At 38.8% G+C, this 17,004-nt stretch overlaps 1 protein-coding gene across 2 annotated transcripts in view; it reads left to right on the forward strand.

Annotated features, from left to right (window-relative positions):
• Positions 1-17,004, forward strand: part of sema4f (sema domain, immunoglobulin domain (Ig), transmembrane domain (TM) and short cytoplasmic domain, (semaphorin) 4F) — a 70,684-nt gene continuing 53,680 nt past the window's right edge. For both annotated transcript variants that reach the window (XM_038290142.1, XM_038290143.1), the window contains exon 1: positions 1-692. In XM_038290142.1, the coding sequence (XP_038146070.1) occupies positions 590-692 (103 nt within the window). In that variant the 5' untranslated portion in view covers positions 1-589. The remainder of the gene's footprint in view (positions 693-17,004) is intronic.

The following is a 17,004-nucleotide window of genomic DNA, read 5'->3' on the forward strand; positions in this document are numbered from 1 at the left end:
GGCTACCACTGAGCGCTCAAGCGCCTTTCCAACACATCAGCGCGTTTCAGTCCTTCGTCTCTCCGTGTATTTCGTTTCTGCGCTCCGAACCGAAATGATCCCTCTGAGGGCGACTAGTTACTGTCAATTTTCTACGATCATTTAAACCTTAAGAGGAAAAAAAGAGAAGGTTTTCATCTCAGGACAGGCTCGGAGGGAGCAGGGCACAGAGGGTTATTGGAGAGCGAGGTTATTCGGATTATTACAGCTTAGGACAGCGGACACTATCCTTAGCAGAAGAGGACGGTGCTTTGACTTACTTTCATGCGCAGTTTATGTCCGGCATATTTAAAAAAAATCCAAATAGTTTTCCTCGCTTTTGTAGTGGAATATGATCCCCCTACGGATGCACGCACTTCTGAGCGCTTTGTGCAGACAGTAGCTGGTGAAACCACTAACCTGTAGGAGGATAACAAACTAAAACGCGACTTGTTTTTTGTTTTTTTATTGGAAAAACCTATTTGAATAACTCTGCGAGTCTAAAAGCTGCAGCAGGATGCATCGTTGAAACGATCCCGTTGTTGAAATCGGATCTGCTGCGCCTTCGGGGATGAGAGACAGGATGACCCTCAGCGGCGCTGCGCTGCTTCTTGTCCCGATGTGCTGCCTGATGTCCGGGACCTGCCTGTCAGCAACTCTTAGTGGACTTAGAGGTGAGTAAAGTCTAGAGCAAGTGAACTGTGACAATCGCAGGAGTATTTCTCTGTGCACTTCTCATTTGTGACATCTATCCAGCGCGCCAACAGAAGAGGGAACCACCTGGAACTTTATGGAGTCCCTGGGTTTTTTTATTTATGTGCTTATTTATTCAACATGTTCCCTCGCTGATGTGAACAAAATAATGCATGACATACTTTGTTCCCTAACCTTTTGTGTTGATTTTGTATCCATCCTCTGCATCCCGGGTTTTACGCACGCCAAAGCGCAGAGCCAAGCGGCTGCCTCCAGTCTTTGTTGGAGGAGTTGATAAATGGAGGTTTTTGGCAAAGAAAGCAGGTGCCAGACTTGTTCTGCTTCAACCCCGACAACAAGTGAGCTGGCTGAGTGGAAAGAGACTCCGGGCTGCAACGCTGGTTGATCCAAACACGCGCTGGGCTTTGAATTTAAAGGACCAGTTCGGTCAAATGAGTTTTTCTGTATTTCAGAAATGTATTCTGGTTTTGCATGAAATGGCAAAGGTCAGTTTATGCCGCTTTGTAAGCTGGTAGGGGATTTATTATTTTGCTCATGCTCAGCCAGTCATATAAATCTCTTTTATATTGCTTTGAGTATAGATGAATGCATAAGAAAAGCCCAACAAATTTAATCTTTGTGTTTGCATAATCAACAGATGTGCAGGGCTTTTATTTTCTCCAAGAGGTCCGGTGAAAAAAACAGCAACAAAAAAAAGCCTTAGCCACAAGCTTGCATCTATTTTGTGATCCCATTTTGGCATTTGATTAGGATTTTGCTTTCTTTGAACTCCAAACCCTCCAAAAATCTGTGTAAATCTTAATCTCTTATACTAAAGTTGATCCCTGACTGTTTAGTCTAACTTCTTTCTCTCTCCCCCATGTGATGGTGCTTACATCTCGGCACAGTAGGCAGAAAAAGATTTAGAGGCTGCGTCACTCTGTCCCTTGACCGTTAGCCTGTGCTCAGATCACCTGATGGCATTAAAGGGCTTTACTCCCTCTAGCTTTATTCTGCAGCAGAGCTTCCCATCCGCAGCTACGTTTTTACTCTCAAACTCTTTATAATTCCAACTGAAGTAATGCAGTGTTTCAAACTTTAGATACTGTTTTCAGCATGGTCGAACTACTGACTTATGAGTGCAGGATGCAACCACTGCAGCTTAAGGGAATGATGAGCAAGAGAAGGGCGGCACAGGAGTCCTCAGATTTGTGGTGTCTTTTATGTTTGCAATAAGACAGTTAGAAATGAAGATATGCGTTATCCGTTTGTTTGCATGCAACAACAACTAGTTGGAGTCTATTTGTTTTTTTTTCCAAATGTTTCTAATTATTGGAAAAAGCTACCACTGACTCTCAGCAGGGGCATCCAGCAATCTTCCAGACTCATTTCATTGGTAAACAAGTCTCAAACCCCATTATTCTTCTCCACCTGCTCCACCCATGTTTTACCTTAAACTTGTTTAAAACTTCATGAAAGTAGCACCTCGCAAAAGTACGTCTACCATTTAAAGTGTTTACCTTTTATTATTATGATAGCCCAACACACTGTGGTGTATTCTTATAAAGTGATGGAAAATAAGTCAAGGTCTAAGATGACAGACTAAGAGAGTAATAAAGCAGACGTGTTGCCTATTGTAACTCAATGGAGGGGAAACACTCATGCAGTGATACAGCAAATATGTTGAATTATGTGTGGAGCTATTTGCAGAATGCTAGCATGAAACATGGCGGTTGCAACATTATACTGTCGGGAATCTTCGTTTTAGGAACACAGAGAGATGGTCAAAGTGATGAGAAGATGCATGGAGGTAAATATGGGACAGATTGGGAGGAAACCCAATAAGAGACAGAAACCCACCATTCAGAAGGACAGCGCCTCCTAAATGTGGTGGAGATCCACATTTATTCAAATTTTTGTTTGGCCCAGTTAAAGTGTAGTTCTTAATCTTACTGAGAATTTGTGGAAAGGCTTAATTACTATTCACAGATCGTCTCCATCTAATCTAACAGGGGTTTAGCTTTTTTGTTGTTGCAAATGGGCTTCTGTTGAGGACTTAAACGCCACAGTTCCCCTCTAAGGTCAGGTACCACTCAGATTGAATGAGTGATGAAAATGTTTCAGCTTCTGAGCAAAAGCAGTGAGCATCTTTGGAAGGGAATGCTTACAAGGCTGTTTTTCCCTAAGTGGTATTACCGTTCATAAAAGCCTCTTACATAAGACACAGTAGTTGGTATACACAGTGAATCAGGTGATTTGTGAGAATGTATCCTGGGTAGAACAATATTTCAGGTAACATCCAGCTTCCAGTTTGTGTTCTTTTCTCAAATGCCAAAACATATTGAGTTTATTGTGAGGGTGTTGCCTTTCAGGTTGAAGACATGGCTGTTTAGACCCCCTACCCCACCCTCTCCAACCAGTCACACTGGTTTAACACCAGTTTTTAATGCTTCTCACATGAAACTCGTTACCAAACAAGAGGGATTGGAGGGTACTGTCGCCCACCCTTGTAGTGGCTAAATAGAAACTCTGATTTATTGTGAGAAAGACGGAAGTTGAGTCTTTAATTTCCCTTGCTGGTCAGAAAATATGTAGGTGTATAAGCATGCTCTTGAGGCCACCCAGGGTCCACCAATTGTATCACCTGAGTGGGCCTTCCAAACTATATTTAATCTGTGTTTGCAGTCGACAGAAGCTTAACAGAATCTCCATTCTTGCACCATGTCTCACCATAGTAACCACTAGATTCACGATTTATGACCGTCTTGCGACTTATGTTTTTAAGCTGACACTTATACTCGAATAGTGATGGTTCCTTTGTGGTAATACAGGAAGGACCATCTTTTTATCACACACTGCTGTTTCTATGCATGCCTGTTGTGGGAACCTAGACTTTCAGGGGTTATTTAACTGGGTCTAATCAGTACTTCTTGGGAGTTCCCATGCCAGGTGCACACATAAAGTCAGAGGATGCCTCCAGTAATCCAGATCCGGTGACACATTTTGTGACACTTATTAAACCATGATGGCCAGTAGAAGCATATCCAATGAAAATGTGATTAAAGTACCAAAGTAATTTCCCAGTAAATGTATGCGACACATTTTTGAAATAAAAAATACTAAGTCATTGAAGGTACAGTGTAAATTACAGTGAAAATTAATTATCCTACTTTTTTGTTTTTCTTTTTTAACTATATGTAGACTTTATCCTTTGTTGTCAGTTTTCCAGCTGTGAAACAATGACTAATTTACTTAAATTACATCTAAGCCTGACTGATATCCCCATCAATTAATATTAAAAGAACAATTGAATTTGATTCTATAGTATCAGGGTTCAAATTGAACAATTTCTAATATCTAATTCTTAATATTTACTGATTCAATTTAATTCGGATTCCTTGATGTCTGAGGTGAGGTTATTTGTTGCGAATTTGCTGTTATGTTAATCTGAACTAAAAGTATAGATTTAGGAAGAATTGTTTTTCAGTTTGACAATCACGTAAGGCATAACGGCTCTTACATTGTTTTCCTATTTGAATGGATGGTCTGCCTTACAATGCTCATCATACTTTCTTTGGATTTGACTAGGATTTTTTTTTAACCACCAATGCGCCTGTTAGAAAACACGTGGACCTTAACTGTTTATGTGTTTTGGTTAAAGCTGCATTGTCCTGTCCCCTTGGAGAATATAATGTGGTTATACAGAAAAAAACAAAAAAACAAAAAACAAAAAACGGCCTCCTCTTTCTCATCCCTCCATCCTATTGTCTGCCTCTCTAACCCTCTGTTCTATCCATCCTGGAAATGGAGCTGATAGGGTGTGGTGGAGTTAAGTGCTTCCAGGGGAATGGTGGAAGGCTTCAGCAAGATGCTTTTAGCGCTTCTTTTAGCTCTGCCTGATAAATCCTGCTCCTGACCACTTAGAGGTGCTAAATTCTAAAACTGGAATTAATATCTTTTATACACTTTATATACATTTCCTGGCCTTTTTAAGAATTCCAACACGTGCTTTCCTCTAGGGTTGGACATGCAACATAATCACATTTTTAAAATAAGCAATTTCCAAATCTAAAAATCTAAATCAATATTTGATAAAGTTAAATTTACGCAGAGAAGGACACCAGCTTTCTCAATCCAACCTGTTAAGTGGTGGCAAAAAGCATATAGGTGGCTTTCAGATCCATGCATGCATGCAAGCCAGAAGCAAGCACCTTTTACTGCAAATAAGAAGTCTTGTAACAATGAGCTCTTGACAAGTTAGCATCCTGTGTCTTGCAGACAATTAAACCCCAAAGCCAAATATAAATGCTTATGGTTAATGCAGAGGAAATAAGCCAAAATAATATTGCTATTCCAATTCTAGTAGTGCATTATTGTCCTTTAAAATAATATGCAGTTTTTAATCTGAAAACACTTCCAGTTAGCCCTCTTTGACTTAATATGTCTATATAAAATCTGCTGCTATCAGTATCTTCCAAAATTACCTAATTAGTAAGCTAAGAAACTTAAAGACAAGTCAGGGATAAAGTTTTAAAGCAATATTCCAAGCTCCCAAAATCTCACAGAGCTATTTGCAATCCATTACCAGAAAACAGAATGATATACAGTTACAAGACATTAACCTAACACGACAGGCTGAGCTGTGAAAAATATCAATCAGAGAAGCAAGGCAAGGAAGTTTTATTTATATAGCACAATTCAGTTCAGACAAGTTAAAGTGTTTTACACAAATTAAATAATAAAACAGAAGCAACCCATGATTACTCTGGAGGGACCATAGAGATCTGAAGTTCGGGTAGGAGAATCTGTTGAATGAACGTCTTCTTGCCTTCATCTCCAAGCAGAGAGCCATTGTTGACAAAAAGATGCAAAAGATTAAGGTGAAAGTTCATTTGATTGTCACTGTCCAGAAGGTCTCCAACCTTACTAGATGACTAGGACTACAGTACAAATTAAAATATGTCATCCTGTCTCATAAATCCTTTATTGGCCTTTCCTCAAAGAAACTAAGCAAAGGTTGAACAATAATCTATCAACAGGTTTTACTCTTCAAATAGACACTATTTTATATATGCCTGTAGTTGCGAATAAAATCTTTTATTTTGGACATTCGGAGAGAAAGAATGAGGCTTAGAGTATGAATCTGAAATTATCTCAGACACAAAGAAGAAAGGAAACAGACTGAATAAAGAGATGATCAGATGAGTTACTGTAAGTGCCTGCTGTCGCAGGACACCTACAGGAAATCCTCCTTCATGGCTCTTCGTGGTTGTTACCAAAGTTCATTCACTTCCCATACACTCTGACTCATAATGTTTTCTCTGTAAAGTCCAGACACTGTTTCTTATATACAGAAGTACTCTGGCTGGGCTCACAAGCATAGTTGGCCATGTATACTCTTTTGTTTGTCAATGGCGAGCCCACTGTGGCACTCCTCTGACTGAACGACTCAGAAATCAAAGGTCACACAAATGAGAACCATAGTCAAACAAATTTATGTTTTTGCAAGAAAGATGGCATGATCTTTGCCATTCTCTTCCATCTCCTAAATTTGGGGTTCTTTTTCAATTTCACCAAGTTCAGCCTTGGTGAATTTCTTCAAACTGTGTGACGGGTCGACGACATGCTTGATGGAATCCAGCATTGTCTTCAATCGTTCATTCATTCATTCCTCATCCCGCCCGCCTGGTTCTCACTCCCCCGTTCATGAAATATGCGTGCATTGTTTCAAACGCTGCCTTTTTGGGTAGTTAAGTATTCAGGAATTGAGCAAAGATTGCATTTCTGTGAATTACTCTCAGAGTGAAGGCATTTATCAGGAACTCATTGGAATTCTCACCTGCTTTCCCTCCTCATTTCCCTTGGCTGTATGAAAATTCCATCTGATAGAAGGTGAGCTGACACCAAATAAAATGCATGGAGAGTACTTTTTGCATTTAGATGAAGAAAACACACTTTAACTGCTGGTTAACTGCTGTTCTGTTTATTCTGCAGACTACCACGTATTGCCATTTATTACTGATATTAGTATGGGTTAGAGTAAAATGGTCTTGAACTTAAAGTTAAGAACAGAAAGTGGCAAGACAATTATTGATTCCTTTATAAATGTGGGTTTTTGAAGTAATATTCTGAAAGCTGGGGTTGCCAGAAATAAGAAACAAGTGAGGTCAAATTCTATCAGAAGATACGTTACAGAAACTAATAGTTATTGATGAACAATAGGACAAAGCTCAGCTCAATTAAGACAAAACAAACCAGACACACAAGGCCAAATGCACACCACGTTTGAGAAAAGGTCAGAGGGCACACCATATCACTTTACTTATTCTGAGATGCTGCATCCACTTGGCATGTTAGCTATCTCATAGACAAGGAGACACACGTGCTCAGGTGCTATCAGAGGGAGATGATCCTCAGGGAGACGGCAGCTGTTTACTCAGACAGATTAAAGGTCCTGAATCAACAAAGGTCATCAGCTGATTGACCTGTCAATTTATCTGTCTGTCTCAGTGTGTTAGGGTATGTGTGTGGTCCTCCATGTTTTTTATACCTTGTAGGGACAATTTCCCAGAAATATGCTACATTTTGGGGGATTATAGGCCCTTATGAGGACCAAAGACTGGGCCCCATGAGGAGAAGCTCTGTTCTTGGAGTGGGGGTTGGGTTTAAGACTAACTGGCTGGTGGCGTCTAGGGTTTGGTTTAGGGTAAGGCAATAGAAATGAATGCAAGAAGAATGGAAGTAAATTGAAAGTCCCCACAAGCATAGTCTGACACAACAATAAGTGTGTATGTGTTCAGGTAATTTAATAATGAAAAACCATAGATGTGAGGGTGTGTGCCATGTATGCATCCAAAATACAACCTATTATGTTCTAATCGTTACATGTTGAAAATATTTTTTGAGTAATAAATAAACATTACATTTAGGATGTAGCTTAATTCTGCGTTCACACCGGGCGCGTTCTGGGCGTCAAAGTGCCTGTTTTACAAGCAAAGTCTATGGGGGACTGCATTGAGGGGTAAAGTGCCGCGTCTGAGCATTGGGTACAGTGCATTTTGAGTGTGCTGGCGTCCGAGCGTACAGGCATCGGAGCGTTCAACACTGGAGTTAAGTAAATTGAACTTTTGCGACTGGAGGCAGGAGCATCAACCAATCAGAAAAAACTGATCCAGGAGTTTTTTATGGGGAGACAGACACTACCTGCAAGCTGTGATTGCTTCTGCAGATATTTTGCATATAAAAGATAAATAAATATAAAGGGAGTTAAACTGCAAAGGTAAAAATAGCAGGAAGAATGGATTTTTATGTAGAAGGAACAGAGCGAGCTTAGATCATTATTGCTGCACTCAATTTTCTTTATTAACTATGGCAAAACAGTTTGTAAATACCCCAATTAACTAAAAATGTTAAAAGCTGCAGATGAAAAATATTCAATTTTATATTCTGGTACCTGCAGTTTTTACCACAAAAATTCAAAACACTTTATATTCACTCCCAGAAACTCCCCACAAGCTGCCGGCAGGAACGAGATCCTAGCAGGGATTTACAGTGGTGGTATGCTGCAGGTCTGGCGCTCAGAACAGGAACTTCATATTCTAGGATCATAATCCTGATCAACTGACTGCACAGATGGTGTTTGGAGGTGGACTTTCTTACTTAAAAATGCGTTAAAACAATTTTTCCAACTCATTAAGTAATTAAAGCCATGCTGCTCTCTAGGTGAAAGCTACAAAACAGAGTAGTTAAACAACCGGAGCGTCAAAGCAACTTGACCGTTTGAGCCAGCGTCAGACTAAGCGACCACATTTCTGCATTTGCGTGTATTTAACACCCGTAACGCCTTTGGTGTCAGCACAGCATAAGTCTTGATATCTCATTACATGCATTGATTCTATTGGAAAGTAATGTAAGATATTAAAATGGACATTATGCTGAGTTCCTTAAAGTAGATGCTGACTGAGTTAAGTAATAAAGACATTGTCTAGGGTTGGCTGATAGCCATCTATTTTTTAATGGCTTAGCTTTATCAATTATTGCTACTCTGTAGAAACAATAAATACCTGAAGGGTGATTGTGAAGATATGTGCAACTAGTTATACACTGGGTGCTAACAATGCTAAGGGAAGTATCAGAACATTGCTTCCTGTCATCTGCAAATAATGAGTATTTATTTAAAACCTAGAGTTCTTATGTGGCAGAATTTTGGGTACTTGGTACAAAAAAAGAATTACTCAGATAACTACATACAAAATACATTTTGTATGTTGTATTTATATCTAGCTGTTAGCTGCTATTAATGTTAGGACTTTGTTCAAAATATCCTAAGCAAGCAAGATACACGCTACTTCCACTCAGAGCCAAATAAGGAATCTGCACAGACAGGTTTAAATGTAAATTTAAAACTCCTTGAAGCTGGAGAAGCAATAATAGGCTCTATAATACTTATGCTACCTCAGTGGGTGGTAAGGTAATGCTGCCAAAGAAACTGGTAGACGAAGGTGGAAGGAAGCAGGGTGTAAATAATAGAGAGAGAAATGATGTGTCTGTGTTGACCGATGGGAGAGAAGCTAAATGTTCAACTTTAAAGTCCAAAGTGAATTAAATTAGCTTCTAAAACGGGGATTGTAAAGCTCAGCCGCTATTCTGAAGCCTGTTCTTGTTTATAGATCAGTGCATATGTGGTAAGGGTGGTGAGGTCTGTACAGGGTCCAAAATTAACATAGGCCAAATGAGACTACATGTTTAATTCGGTGTATTAAGGCCAGAGCAACATTTGCCACAAGGCTAGTTAATGTTTGGACCACAGTGGCGCTTCAGTCACGTCCTTTCAGCTTTTATTTTAGTAAATCTCTCCTCTGTCCATTTGTTCCTCTGCTGTCTGTTCCTCAGACGCCGATAGACACACGTACAGAGAGCAAACCCCAACACCCCGTCATTTAACAACTCCGCCGCCAGGCAGACAGTGGTGGTATACAGTATAGTTGGAGCAACTAAGCCTTCTAAAAGACAACATGCCAATGAGGAGGAGGGGTAGCAAGGATATACGGCCCAAAAGATGAAGGGAAAGTTTATTGAGAAAATGGCGCTATTCCGCAACACTCGATGATGCTAAGATAATATACTGCTCGGTGCGCAGCAAATATGCAGAAGAGAACAGACACAATTAATTTGTCACTGGATATCAATCTATGGAACTGGAGAGCATCCATGAACATAAATGGACTAAATGCAACATTTGCTGAGTGTCCATGTCTTAGGCTCAATCGAAACAACCTAAGCCACTGTTAGTACGCTGGTGTCTATATTAATGCAAATACGCAAAGATGAAAATATTGTTTGGCTGTTTTTTTAATGAAATTGTAGATTACAACTTTATTTTATAAAACTACATTACTTTTCACTGTGGCTGTTTGCAACATAACATAATGCCTTTGTGAAGTATGTTCCTTACAAAATATGTGATTTTTTTCTGGACGATAAAAATATGCTTGCTCGGTAAATAATTTTATCTTCTGGTCCACTTGGCCGGTGAGTCAAAAAGTTGATTTCGTACTCTTGGTGTATACGGATTTGCACAGGGAAACATGCCGTTTTCTTAACTGTTTATCCAGATAAGGGTATCAAGTTTCGTGAGAAGAGGCGTCTGACTTATCTACACAGGTGTCAAATTATTTCCATGTCTGCTTTATCTTGATGGGACCCCCTATTCAACCAAGGAATTATTCGTTTATGACCAAACATGGCTTTGTCTGGGAAGGGCAGGTACAATGCATTAAAGAGACCTTACCTGCTTTTGAATCCTCAGTTATTTTGTACATTTTGGGAACTAACAATTGTTTTTATCCAAGATGGAAACAGTTTAAACACAATATAAAAATGCCAAGGCTGGCTAACCTTTTGCCACCTAACCCAACAGGCCACCCAGTTCTCTTCATAATTTATGGTTATCTCCTGCCTTAACTACTGCAATATCCTCTTGAATAGCCTCCAAGTCTGTGCTGTGAATCTTCTTTAAATTATTGAGATTACGTCTGAAATTGAATCAACCCTCTCTCTGTCAAGTTCTACTGGTTACCCATAGTGCCCCACTTCAAACCAGTCAGTATAATAGCCCACAAAGCGCCTAATATAATGGCCAGTCCATTGACAACTCGGTTTGATGTCTATACCACGCTCAACAAAGTACAGAGATGCACTCTAGTTTTACAAAACATAACCTCTGACAGAACCTTACTAGTGGTCTTCTTTCTAAGTGGCTTATTGTAATTATTTATGGTTTGTTTAGATTAAAATATCTGGCAAAGGCATCTAAACCTTTAATCAACCCTCAATCATTAAGAATTTAGACCACATTTCACTGTCTAATCTTGATAACTCCTATACTAAGCTTGGAATTCTTTAAAACAAATTTTTTGTGTGTTTCAAAACCCATATATTTGTAAAAATATATGGGTTATATAATATAATATGTAACTATGAAAACTACAGATGAATAATTCTTCAATCAATGCTTTAAAACACATTTTCATATTTTTTGAAAGTTTTTTTTTTTTTAAATCTCATGTTCCATAATTTTTGCTTTGCCACATCTTGTGTGCTGAATATCATTTGATCTATTCATTGGACTGATAATGAAATGAGTTGCTGAACCTGATAATTTTTTTGTGTGTTTTGATCTTTGTGTTTGACCTGTGTCAGCAGTAAGGCAAAGGAGGAGGAGGGTAGAAACTGAAGGAGAAATGCAAACTTGCTGTCCTCTACATTTCCTTGAACCTTTTCCTGCAGGAAATGCACATAAACAAGGACACATTTTATCAAACCATGCTTGTTTGCAACCCTTTGATTCCCTTTTTTCAAGTGGGACTTCATGAACAGCATTCTGTTGTCCCAGGGTCTGTGTCAAAAGAAGATTCAAAGGTGGGCATGTTAACCTCATCTCATCAACGCTGCAAGCAGTCAGCTTCCCCCCCCTGATTTTTGCCTGCTAGCATTTTTGTTTTGCCCTCAGTGACAGCTGAAAGCTGGAAAAAGCCACTGTGTGCAGACTACTGAGTGGAAATGTCTGTTTCAATTCAGTTTCATTCTCTCCTCATGACACTGGACTAGATCTGAATAACAAGCTATGCCACACAAGACCATAGCACCTTGCATAGGTTCAAACATATTAAGTATCACAAGTGATTCTTTAATCAAGTTGATTGTGGCTCAGAAAGCGTTTCTCAGTCTAAAGATTATTTTTTCCTCGCAGGCCATTATAAGGTATCCTTTAGCAAGATATTAAACCTTCCACTGCACCTAAACCTGTTATTTACTGCCTGGTTTCTTTGGATGTAAGCATCATCTAAGTTAAAAAAATCCAATATTTTCAATTAGTCTTATAGACAGGTCTGAACCTTCTTGCACTGTAAAATGCAAAAAGGTGTAAGGTGCTTTTGAAAGCAGCAGGGCAGAGCTCGACTGTAATTGGTCAGAGCCGGCTGCTTGTGTGGGCTGCTTTCTCCTACAAGTTTGCATTGTTGACACTAAACATTGCGTTAGGGAAGTTGAAGGAAAGCTCAATAATCTTCTGTTTTCTGCAGCAAACATCTCACAAATCTAACAGCAAATAATCCGATTGCACTGCAGTCTCAGTCTAGAAATAGAAGATAGATGATTTGGAGCTGTCTTTTTTACAGAAGTATGAACTTCTGCAAAACATAGGAGAACATATGAGAAATAAAAACACCAATAGATGGTCCAGTAGGAGGGATTTTATAGCAACTTCTAATTTAATTACCTTGCATATATTTTTCACCTTTTTCTTACATATTTTGACCAAATAGTCCAGCATTTGAATCCATGGATTAATGATTATAAGAGTAAAACTGGAAGGGCGATGAGAATATATAGTTTTTAAAGGTATAGTTCATTCAAAAGCATTTTTCTATCTTCTAATTCCCATTTTTGCTTGCTAAAAAGGTGTCATGTGTAAAATCAAGTTATATTATTTCCACTAATATTTTAAAACAATGTCAAAACTATAATGGAGCTGATATTTAAAATTTTCTTTAGCATCTTACATTTATGTTCATCATAGTAAAAATTAGATTACCTACCTGCAAATGTTTTGATTTTATAACTCACAAAATGAATAGCCATACCTTAGCTATGAGATTTTATATAGTAAATGACTGAGAGTATAGAGAGTCTAAAACGTGCCTTTAGCCGACAGAGCAACCCCTTAGAGCAGTAATTATATCAAAATTGTAAAAATATATATAAACATTTTGAATTTAAGATAAAAAAAAAACTTCTGATCTGTCAATATGCTCATCCAGAACTCGAAAAGGTTTAGTTTCAACTGGTTAAATTGTTTTAAAAGTCTCCCATAAGGAACCTTTTGTTGGCCGATTATTAATCAATTAATTGAATAAATAATCGGTAGATAACTTGATTTGCTCAATATCTGTTAAATGCAGCCCTATTTGAGATGTGGTGCATTATTACATTATAACACAGCAAATCTAGGGTTAAAGTTCTTTTATTCTTTGCTTTTACAACATATAAAGATAGTGAGAATGAGAGGTAACATGAGATAAGTGGTAAATATTTGTTCTATTTAATTAAAATAGACTTGCCTTCATAATACAAAGGGCTAAGGCATCATCTGTGCAACTAAAGTGTAAGAATTGGACACTCAGGTCCTTTTGACGCAGAAACAGAGAAGGTGGATTTTCAGGTTTAACAGGCCAGGGGTTACAAAAGTGACACTTGGTTCATCCGGTTTGCAGAGGAACTAGAAGCTGCTCTTACAGGATGTGTTGTTTATTTACACATTTCTGAAGATACGAAAGGAAATCTGCTCAGCCATACATACAGTGACTGTACAACGCATTGTTTTAAATTCGTGGCAGCAGCTCATATGGTGCACAGTATTCTAAGAAAACGGAAGAGACGGATCTTTTGAATAAAATAATAAACCACCGTGGCCGCTGTGCGTCTGTGTGTGTCTGTAATTGTGTGCATTTAATGGACTCATATCCATTTCCTCTCTGTGAATTATGCCAGGTCTCCCTTTGGCAGGCAAGTAAATCAAAGCACCTCTCTTCACTCCTTCTCCCACACTTTTGTATGCATGTGTTTGTGTGTCTGTGTCTTGGCAGTCACAGTTGGCACACTAGTATGAGGCCCATTTCATCCTCTCTCACATACACACAAGCTTGCTCACTCAATGACAGCTTGACAGTAAGGGCTGCCCTGCTGCGCTCTCTGAGTTTATGGATTGATCGAATCTTCCACAACTGAAAGGTCCTGTGGTATTAGTTTACATCTGTGTGTATGTGTAGCTCAAATTTCAAAGTCCATATCGTGTTTCTTTTCCCCCCGTTAATTTTCAGTCGTCCTGTCTTGTTTTGGTGCTCTTTTGGCGTATTGACCTTCTGTCTCATTTGTGTTTTCACATTAGGAAGCGTGCACTTGTGTTTTTGTGTATCAGGAAGACCATATGTGTGTGTGTGTGTGCACTAGGATCCTTAATGACAGGAAACAGGCTTAGGCAAACACAAAGGCAAGCTGTCAGCAATCCATCTCGACTCAAACACAAACGCTCCCGGATAAACACCTCTAGGAAGGTGGGGACATAAATGGAAAGGTGTTCAGATGCAGTAATAGGTCGTATCAATCCCTTCATTTGCAACGTATAGAAAAATCTCATGAACCTACTGTTAAAGGACATCTAGTGTTATAGATGAAGCTATCACATATTGTAGTGCTCTATTAAACGAACCATCAATTAAACAAGCACCTGGATGAACATGTTATATGAGGGATTCTCAATCAGACTTTTCTTTAACTCTTACCCCATGCATTGATCATTTGACATTTCCTGAATAAGATTTATTATCCAGTTTTGATATAAGGATTTGTGATTCGGCATCTACTTGTGTTCTGATGGTGAATGTTAATTTTTAACCTTTTTTTTAAGGATCCAAAGTGTTTCTATTTGCACAGTTGTTAACTCCTGTTTACTGTACAGGATGCAGGCATGTGAGATAAATCAGAACTACTGAGCCAAATATTTTGATTCAAGGACTTGTTTGCTTTGAATTCAGTGAATTGTACCACTTTTATTTGTACAGTATGTTAAAATGTTTTTTCCATGCCTAATGGTGTTCACTAAAAAAGTTACCAACCCTCTGAGAGTTAGCAATCCTAATGGAACAAATGCATGGTAAATTGACATATAGCATAGCCTTTGGAAGGTTAAAGAAAAGGTTTATTAACTGATCTTCTTTGTACACATAATTCTAACTGGCACAAAAGTTCAACTTAGACAATGTAGATGGTCATATTGCAAGACACTGAATCAAGTTGAATTAGAACTAGACTAAAGTTTAGGAAAAATCTATGTATTTACAGTAGGATGCTGTAAAAACTAAGGACAGTGTTTGTTTTCATGAATGACTTTGTGTTCATGACCTTTGGGGCCTAAAAAACAGCCATACTCAATTGTTAAATTGACCTTAAACATATAAGAAACAGAGCATCATCTCTAAGTTAGTTGGGATTAGCGAAAATGTTTTGAAGTAAAGTTTGATTGAAGCGACGATAGTGTGGTTAATTTTCCCAAACAAATGGAAGTTGGTATTACAATAAATATAGCTTATTAAGATTACATTTGCTTGTTCTTCTGTGGACAAACTGCTCATTAAATCTTTGCCTCTCTTACCCCTATACAGTACCTCCCCCCTGAACCACCTCCCTCCTCCGTTCTCCTTATTGTGGTTTCTTTTAATTGGAGTCTGAGGTGGTAATTACAGGGAAGAAAGCAGGGAGGGAGTCTGGGTGAGGAGGAGAAGGAGAAGGTAGGAAGCAAAGGGGGAGGAGATGGAGAGAAGGAAATGTTTGCTTTGGATGAAAGATAAGAATGGGGACATCTTTTAAAGTAGGTCAGTGGTGAAGATTTAAAGTATATCATCAGCTTTATATGTTTAAAAAATAATTTATGTTTAGATAAATAATCTGACTTTTTCCTAGAGTTTTAAGCCTTTTCTTTTAATTGTGCATCTGTATTGAATAGTCTGAGGATCCAAATAGTCTGAAAGAACACTCCTCTGCATATTTGTGATGTCTCTGCAGCAAAATAGTTTAATGCTGTTTATTATGAAGGGAAAGAGAATATTATAGGGTTTTTTACCAATTAAGCCATTTCGTTTTTTTCTTACTCACAAAGAATTCTCACTCATACTAAACTTTAGATTCTACCTTTGGTTCCGGCTCTCTGTACAGAGACACAGCAGTTTCAGCTGGGAGTAACCTGTGTTAAATGAGGTACAGTAAAGACCCGTCCTCTCCTGCTGTCTGGAATGCTCACACACATTCATGCCCAACATCGCTGCAAACCCACTGTGCTGTAAGGCTACATTAATGTTGATCCACATTATCATAATTGAGGTGTCTGTGGAGCCTGTTTGTGTATTTTGTGTGTGCGTGCCTGTGTGTCCATGGGGAATACAGATGCGCTGAGAGAGGGTCTTTAGTGCCAGACAGACACTGTACTTTCATCTTTTAGCTTAACATTACAATGAGAGACAGACCATGTGTGCTTTCGTGTGTCGTGAATCATAGGCCGGAAAGCCTTCTGAAAGCATTATCACTGATCTAGAAAGCATATCAACATTACAAAGCACTACATGGCCACACCGTAGATGTAGATGGTGCTTTCACACTAAGAACACATCAACTGAGCTTTTGTTTTGTTTATAATCAGGATCAAAGCTCCAGTAAATTACAGACAACACACATCTTGTATAGGTATAGACTAGAACTACACCTTTCAAGGTTTGAACTATCGAATACATTCGCAATGACACATCTAGACACTAATCTAGATGGGATTTAAAAACTATAATTAAAGGTTTTGAATGACCTCACTCCTCAGAGTGTGCAGTCAGTCGGCATCATGACACCACAGCAGCCCCCGTCTTGGTGAATCTAATCAGATTAAGTGCTTTTATACAACCGGTCCCTCGTTCACAAGGAACAGAATGAAAATTACATCCCTGCAGTCCAGAGCTGATTAGTTAAATGCTGCCTGATGCAGAGGCTGCTTGGAGACACAGAGGCAATAAGGTTTACAGAAGTGGTCTTTTCTCCTTGAATATTGGGATGACGTCATAATTATGAGTCACTGAGCAATTTTAGGACTCATCCATAGCAAGCACTTCTGATTTTATCCCAAAGGAAAAGACAAAGAGCATCAACAGCCGACATCTGTAGGGATGTCGCGATCCCAGCCTGCATCTAGAATCT

Source organism: Cyprinodon tularosa, unplaced genomic scaffold, assembly GCF_016077235.1.
Source record: "Cyprinodon tularosa strain WSP-4 unplaced genomic scaffold, ASM1607723v1 ctg276, whole genome shotgun sequence".
NCBI lineage: Eukaryota > Metazoa > Chordata > Actinopteri > Cyprinodontiformes > Cyprinodontidae > Cyprinodon > Cyprinodon tularosa.